The sequence below is a fragment of the Habropoda laboriosa genome, unplaced genomic scaffold, assembly GCF_001263275.1.
Source record: "Habropoda laboriosa isolate 0110345459 unplaced genomic scaffold, ASM126327v1 scaffold15, whole genome shotgun sequence".
Classification (NCBI taxonomy): domain Eukaryota; kingdom Metazoa; phylum Arthropoda; class Insecta; order Hymenoptera; family Apidae; genus Habropoda; species Habropoda laboriosa.
Genome location: NW_017100141.1, coordinates 334,922 through 342,214, shown reverse-complemented (window position 1 = coordinate 342,214; position 7,293 = coordinate 334,922). Strand labels below are relative to the sequence as shown.

Below are 7,293 nucleotides of genomic sequence, written 5' to 3'. Positions count from 1 at the left end.
CCTCGCTCGTCGCGTACCTATCAATTATCATCTATACGCTGATTTCCGTGCTCGTGCCGCGCCAACTTATTCTTTTTCCACTCTCTCTCTCTTTGCACAATGTATGAGTCAACGTCAACATCAGAGACAAAGAACACCGCACGTGGAGTATCGTTTCGCGGTGGCAGAAATTCTCTGTTGTTGAAAACAGACTGAATGGGATTTCCGTCATGCCTATCGGACTGACCCGTTTTCATGGATGTCCTGCAAATTTTTGCCGAAGGTAGAGGCTGCAGGTATTAGCGGTTTTACGTGGATTTAGGTGAACGAAGATAGGTGTTCTAAATAAGGTAGTGTCTCGATTAAATAAAGCGCTGCAAATTGCCGATCTTTGCCGATTTGCCAACTTTTCCAGAGAATGTATTAGCGATGTTACGTGGATTTAGGCGAATAAAAATGAGCGTTGCGAATAAGCTAGTGTCTCGTTTAAATAGAGCGCCGCCGATCACCGATCTTTGCCGATTTGCCAATTTTTCCAGAGAACGTATTAGCGATGTTACGTGGATTTAGGTGAACGAAGATAGGTGTCCTAAATAAGCTAGTGTCTCGATTAAATATAGCGCTGGGGATTGTCGATTTTCACCTATTTTTTTCCGAGAAAATATTAGTAGAACCATGTGGATTTAGGTGAGTGAAAATGAGCGTCCTAAATAAGCTAGCGTCTTGATTAATTTAAACGCCGCCAATCACCGATATTTTTCAGAGAACGTATTACCGATTTTATTTGCATTTAGGTGAACGAGAATAGGTGTTCCAATTAACCTAGTGTCTCGTTTAAGTAAAGCGCCACTAATTGCCGATCTTCGTCGATTTTTCCAGGGAAGGTATTACCGACGTTTACGTGGATTTAGGTGAACGAGAATAGGTGTTCCAAATAGGCCGACATATTCTAGCTAAATGATTTCATTTAAGAAGTAGGTATCTGGTAAAAAATTGGAAAAAAAAAAAATGACTCGTCTGATACGCCGAGAGTAGGTATGATTCGAAGAGAATTGTAACACTAGCATCGATTTGCAAGTGAGAATTCCGAAAGTGGCCGTGCGCGATACAGATTGTTCCTAACGTCCGCGGCTAATGATCACGGTGTCGTAATTAAGCGGACTCGAGTGGATTCATTCGTGAGATTGCGAATTTTAGATCTCATTCTGCTCTGATTGCCAGAGTCACGCAGCCGTACACTCGCTAATAATGCGACAGTCGGAACGCAGCCACGGTAAACAGTCCACTATTTTATCACGCTTGACCGCGACCGAGAACACATGTATCTGCTTGGGGAAATAATTTAAGACCGTCAAACCGATGAGGAATCCTTTCTTTTTATCCCCTTCTCCGTTCTATCTCTCTGTTATCCTCCGTTCGAGAAAATTTCATACCTCTGCCTCCCTTATCGCCGACAGGTAGATACTACCGAAAGCAAACAAAATTTTCGATAAGAACGTTCCGCAGGATCAGTAGAAACCCCCGGAAAATTCCTCGAGAAGGCTCTAAAATGAATCCTGCAGCTATTTGCACCGCAGCACCTTTAAGAGTATCAATAAAACCGTGTTGTTTTATGGTTTAACAGCCACTTTCGGAAGATTCATCCCTCGATTCTCGAAATATCTTCAATCCTGCCGGAACTTCTTTCCTTTCCGATACGATAACGATCGCCGTTCTATTCTTTAACGCCTCCAAGTGTTGCCTAGCGTGTCCATGCTGGACTTTTAGACAATAATTGCTCTGTAAGATTAACGAAGGAAAGTTCGCGCAGCTTTCCGTCTCTTGCTCGAGCAAAAAAGTCATTCGAATCAGTGGCTGGTAACGTAGATAAGTACTCACGTATGTGTGTGTGTGAAAGAGATAAAACGGTGGCGAGTTTAAAAGCGCCCGCGTTCCTCACGTGTGCCGCAGCGGAGAAAAGTAGGTTGCATGTGACGAGCTGGCGGATTCGAGGGAAGACCATAGTGAATGAACTGAAAACCGCCTCCTGGCAGTCGCGTCCGCAGAATTTTCAGGAAGTGATTCACGTTTTCTGCTGCCTTTGCGGAGCTTTCACCGCGCTTACGTCACCAATTTGAACGAGGTGACGAGCCGTGACCGATCGAAATTATCGCCTATACTTCTCGGCGTAATTAGAAGTCGATGAACTTTATCGAGAAATATGTAGGTTTTTTTTTATATGCAAAAGAATGTCGATGTACGAAAGCTTCGTCGATCGTTGATACAATATATTTTTCACGGTACAAATAGCGTTCTTCTGCCATTCATACGTGTACAATTATAAATGGAAGAATAACATTTGTTTTTCTTTTTTTTTTTTTTCGCTCTGTCGATAACAAAGTATCGGCGGAGTACACATATGGTTTATCGTATTGTGAACAAGTGGAGCGTTCTCTGTGTGTGTATTTTCCACAGGATAACGAGTAACACAAATAGTTTGCTTTAGTCATTCACACATCGGTGAGCCGTTCGTTCGAAGGTTATTGTGAAACTGTCCATCGTTGTGGACACGAGGGAAATTGAAACGCTTCGAGTGAAACGTGGCACGCTTTTATCACACGAATAATAAATTCTCACCTACATCTCTAAATACGAGTACTTACGCAACCCCAAGGATATTATTCAATTTTAACTAATTCTTCATTCTCGCATTTCGCCGTGAAAATGACTCATTTACAGTCTCTCCTCTCTATTTACCCGCGGCGGACGTTAAACCTGACCGCAAAGTGTTACCCGCAATGATGCAATTTCGTGTCATTTCTCTGGAGAAATTGTCTTTAAAATAGCTCCAGTGACAAATAAACTTCGTCGTCATTTCTCTCTCTTCCTAAACAAATCTCGCACAGAGAAGAGTATAACAAACGAACGATGATTAATTTCTATAAATATCCAACGGTTGTTTAAACAGAGATCGATTCATCGTTGAACAAGACGTTTCCGCTTGTTCTTCAAACTGTGTCGACGGTCGAAGAACCGCGCGAAGTTTCGTTCGAAGTACGATTTCGAGAGGGAAAATTGGGTTACCGGTGAGTAATTCGATAAAGGAAGTCCGTCGTGGAAACGGATACTCCTTTTTCCCACTGGGCACGGGGGGACTATAGTAAACGGCAAATGAATGACGTCAACCTGTGACCGATATAGTTAAAACGACTTATAGTAGCTTGCGGTTATGGTGTTGCGCAACTGAGGTGGATTAACAGGCGTAGGGTTTCGTTGGATTTCTCGAATTCCATTGACATCGCTGAATGTCTTGTTAACTTTGTAATACTTGACGCGTCTCCTTCGCGGTTGCTATCTTAATTGCTCGTTAAGAAAGTTACGGTGTTATCGTTCCACGTGAAATTGCTCGATAAGGGAGAAACCTTCGACGCGTTTCTCACCTGGCGATATTCAGAGAGAGATGCTTTCTTCGACCATTACGCAATCCGGATTTGCTCATCCTATTGTCTCCTTCTCTTTCGTCCATCAGACTTCGTTTCTTCTTTCGCGGATATTACGTAAAAATACGTCACGCTATTGACCTTGCGCGAGCTTTTGTTTGAACGAAGCCTTCGAATACGAGTTTCCACGTTTCAGTCTGTGCTTTGATCGAGATGTTGCATCGTTTCGCAGTGTCTCTGCAATCTTCGAATACCTTCGAATCTGTGCTCGGAGTAACGATTCTCCCAAGCGTCCAACAGTCGATCGTAGTACCTTTCTACCTGGAAGAATTTCGTGTAGAGAAAGGTATGCTTCGTTGGGAAGAGCTTCTCGAAGTTTCCAATTTGACTCAGTTCGTCCTCGTAGCGAATTAATTGTCTGAGATCGTCTCTGGTTAAGTTCTCCAGGATTCGATCGAGATACCCTTCGCGACTCTGGATCGCGTTGATGTTGTTCTGTTTCGTCTTTTCTTCTAAGCTTAGAGCAGTGTTGTATAATCTGTAATCGTGTCCGATGGAATCGTACTTCTTGCTGTACGCAACGGTCCCTGAAATTTTCTCCATTTTCGGGATTTGATAGCCGGACATGTTTAGAACGTTCTTGATAAGAGGACCCTGCGAAGGAAACGGAAGCTCGATCTTATGATTCACTCGGTGACTGAACGTGATTTATCATTCGTGTATCATTGCTGTGGAATTCGAAAGTTGGAAATTAAACTGTGTGGACACGAATGTATAGTCGGTGGAAGAAATACGGCGGTTCGTGAATTTTAGCGTTGACACAGAAATTTTTCAATCGAGTCTGTGAACGAACGTTAACGCTTCAGTGGCCAGTGCTGAGTACTCGAATAAAAATTTCACAATTCAGTCGTTAACCCTTTCGTTACTATGTTTTGGAAATTTGCTCGCACTGTACTTAGGCACTTCCACCTCAGTTTAATAAACCGAATTTTAAAACGACACGGTCGAGGTAACAAATTTCGCAGCCGTGGTTACGCTCAAATCTTCCGCAGCGAAAGGGTTAATTAAGGCACACTTTACGCAACCTTGACCAAGATTTCGCACTGTTATCTCAGAATTCTGTCGATTCGCGTAAACTCGGACGTCACGATCTCCATCTACATCTCTTCCATCGACTGTACACAGATAATCTCGATTGTGACTAATCGTGGAGCGTGTCAAGACCGAGAAGTGACCAACGATAGAAAAAGTTAATTGGTGGTTAGCGATCGAACGTCCATTTAAATCCTAGATGTATACCTTAATAGCCGTATCGAGTGGCGAGTCTGCCTGAAGCGAGGGGAGTACGTTAACTTCCAGCAACCAAGGTCTCAAAGACTCGTCGAGGAGTATGTCGAACCCGTACAATTCGTAACAGGTGTAACTCGAGAGGAGACACTCGGAAATGGTCGCGTTCATGTTCAGTTCCGCGGCCACGAACGTTTTAATCACGATGTCCTTAATCCTCGCCCACAGTTCAGCGACGTTCGCCTCCTCTTGCCTCAGATACGACCATAAACTCGAGAAGGACCATTTGTGTCCTTTGTACGAATTCACTCCGTCGTTCGTTACGTAAGCTGGATTCTGCTTGTTCACACTGCTGTTCGTCAGGTGCATATACTTGTCGCTTAGGTTCGCGCCGCGGACATACCTGGACACAAGTAGTGCTTGTATAATCGATAGAACGGACTCGAAGCGATTCTTATCGGAGATAATTCGCGGGAAGGTAGAAGAGATTGGAAATTACCTGACAGAGGCGAAACGAACTAAACCCTCTTTGTAGATGTAAATCCTCAGTGGATTGATACTCGTCAGTAGCACGTACACTCTTAGATCGAACTTCAAACCGTTGATAAGCCTCGGTCGAGTGATGTAACGTTGAATGATCATCGAGTGCCATTTCGGTATCTCCCACCATTGATTCACAATCTTGATACCCTGGCCACGGCCTGCAGACGGTGGTTTAATTATCCAGGTGGTGCCTACACCGTGCTTGTACCACATGCTCTCGAACTTCTTTATCTCGTCCGGTAGAACGTAGGTTCTAGGCATGAAACCGTACTCCTTCGAGCCGAATTTTCTCGCCATTCTATTCAAATGCATCCATAAATGATCCTTGTTCCCTATATTATTAGCTCCAGGCATGCTGTTTATCTGGAGTGCAACGACGATTATTCGGAAGAAAGTTTCACGGAGAATTGATAAGAAAATTGGTATACCTTTTGATAGCACTTGAGGCGTTTGTACCTCGACGTGTCTTTAGTGGATAAATTCCACACACCTGACCATTCGGTTCCCTTGTCCATCACCTGATATCCTGAATTGATCAAGATTTTTACGAGAAGTCTAGGCATAGACGTGGTGAACTTCCATTTGAGAAGCTGGGCGAAATCTTTGGGCAATCTTTTGGTGGGTGCGCGATCGTGGCTCTGGAAAAGTACATAAGGTGGCACGTGTGGAAATAGACTCTTCCTCATAGGCACTGGCGCGACGTTCCTAGCTTTGTCTCCGTCGGCTCGTTTGTCGAAAATGATTTTGGTACATTTCTCTGGTGAAACGTTCTTCAGGTCTGCACTTTTGTTCTTCGATAATTTTGCCGGACGTCGATAAGTATCCGCCGATCTGGCCAGATGATTGCGCCATAGTGTCGGTAGATATCGAGCGAGCAGATGAGATTTAGGACGTTGAAGGACAAATTCCGTGAGCTTGACATAGGTCAACCACTCCTCGTCGAAGTCTCCGTTTAGGTTAATCATTCCGTTGGACGTGCTAGTTGCCGCGCTGTGATTTTCCTTCTTTTGAGATTTCCGTGGAACAGGATGGCCGAAGTCACCCTGCATCGTGATATCGAGGCACTTGGTAATTTTGCGTTCATTATCGTTTCAAGTGTGGAAGGGTAGACTGGGAATTTTCAGTTTTCAAGACTCCATGATTGAACTGTTTCGATGCAGAGCGAAGTTGCTCGCTGATATCGCCGTCTCGATAGTAGTTACAAAAATCCGAAGATAGAGAAACTGTAGTTACGAAAAATCGCTAAATGATCTCCTAACAAAGAAAAGAAAAATTCAGTATAATTTACTGGAAGGATTGCGTTGATCAGAGACACGTTCTCCACTGTTCCTCCGCGATTAGGGTCCATTAAATCAGTTTCTGTTCACCTATTTCCTATCACCGCGAACAATGCCGCGATTCACTGGCAGTGCTTTCCGCATTTGCGTGCCAGCCGGACGTTTATCTCGCCGAGAGGAGCGGTGGGGCGCGGTAAACACGCGGGCGGACACGCGGCTGGTTTATGCGCGTAACTCGCGCCACGCACACCGCAACTGCACGTGTTCCCTCACTCGAGGATCCCCTGGATGCTTCATGGAAAGCTCCAGGATAAGCTTCTTCTTCTTTCTCTGAAAAAAAAAAAAAAATGAAAATGAAATAAATCCTTTAGAGAGTAGGGCGGGTCCCTCGAGAGACGACCACAGCAGCAAATACGCCTATCGTTTACTATAGCTCTCGAATGTTCCGACTCTAATGGCGATGCTGCTTCGATGCTAATTTGATTCCCGTGTAGCGCAATCACGGGGCTGATTGTCGATGTTACGCTCATCGCACGCATTCCTACGTGCGCGCTAGTTGCGTTTTCCATCTTGCACGATTAATTGTTTCTCGGTTGGGGCCAGCCTTCGTTTTCTAGCCGCCTTCGATGGAATGCACGGCTCTAATCTTTTGCTGTAAGCGCCGTACACAATGGACCTGAGCGAGGTAGAGACTGTACGGAGAGAATGTAATAGGCGAACGATACTAGATATAACACGCATTTACATATAAGATCCATGATCGAGGGAGAGGGAGTTAGAGGCTCTTC

General features: G+C 44.5%; 1 protein-coding gene across 1 annotated transcript; it reads right to left on the bottom strand.

The window, feature by feature from the left end:
• Window positions 1–3,590: 3,590 nt before the first annotated feature.
• Window positions 3,591–6,277, bottom strand: LOC108570656 (tubulin polyglutamylase TTLL4-like). The gene is made up of 4 exons (XM_017932551.1): window positions 5,657–6,277; window positions 5,185–5,591; window positions 4,698–5,088; window positions 3,591–4,052 (listed from the first exon to the last, which is right to left on the bottom strand). The coding sequence occupies exons 1-4, from the start codon at window positions 6,275–6,277 to the stop codon at window positions 3,591–3,593; spliced, it is 1,881 nt and encodes a 626-aa protein (XP_017788040.1).
• Between the last annotated feature and the right edge of the window lie 1,016 nt (window positions 6,278–7,293).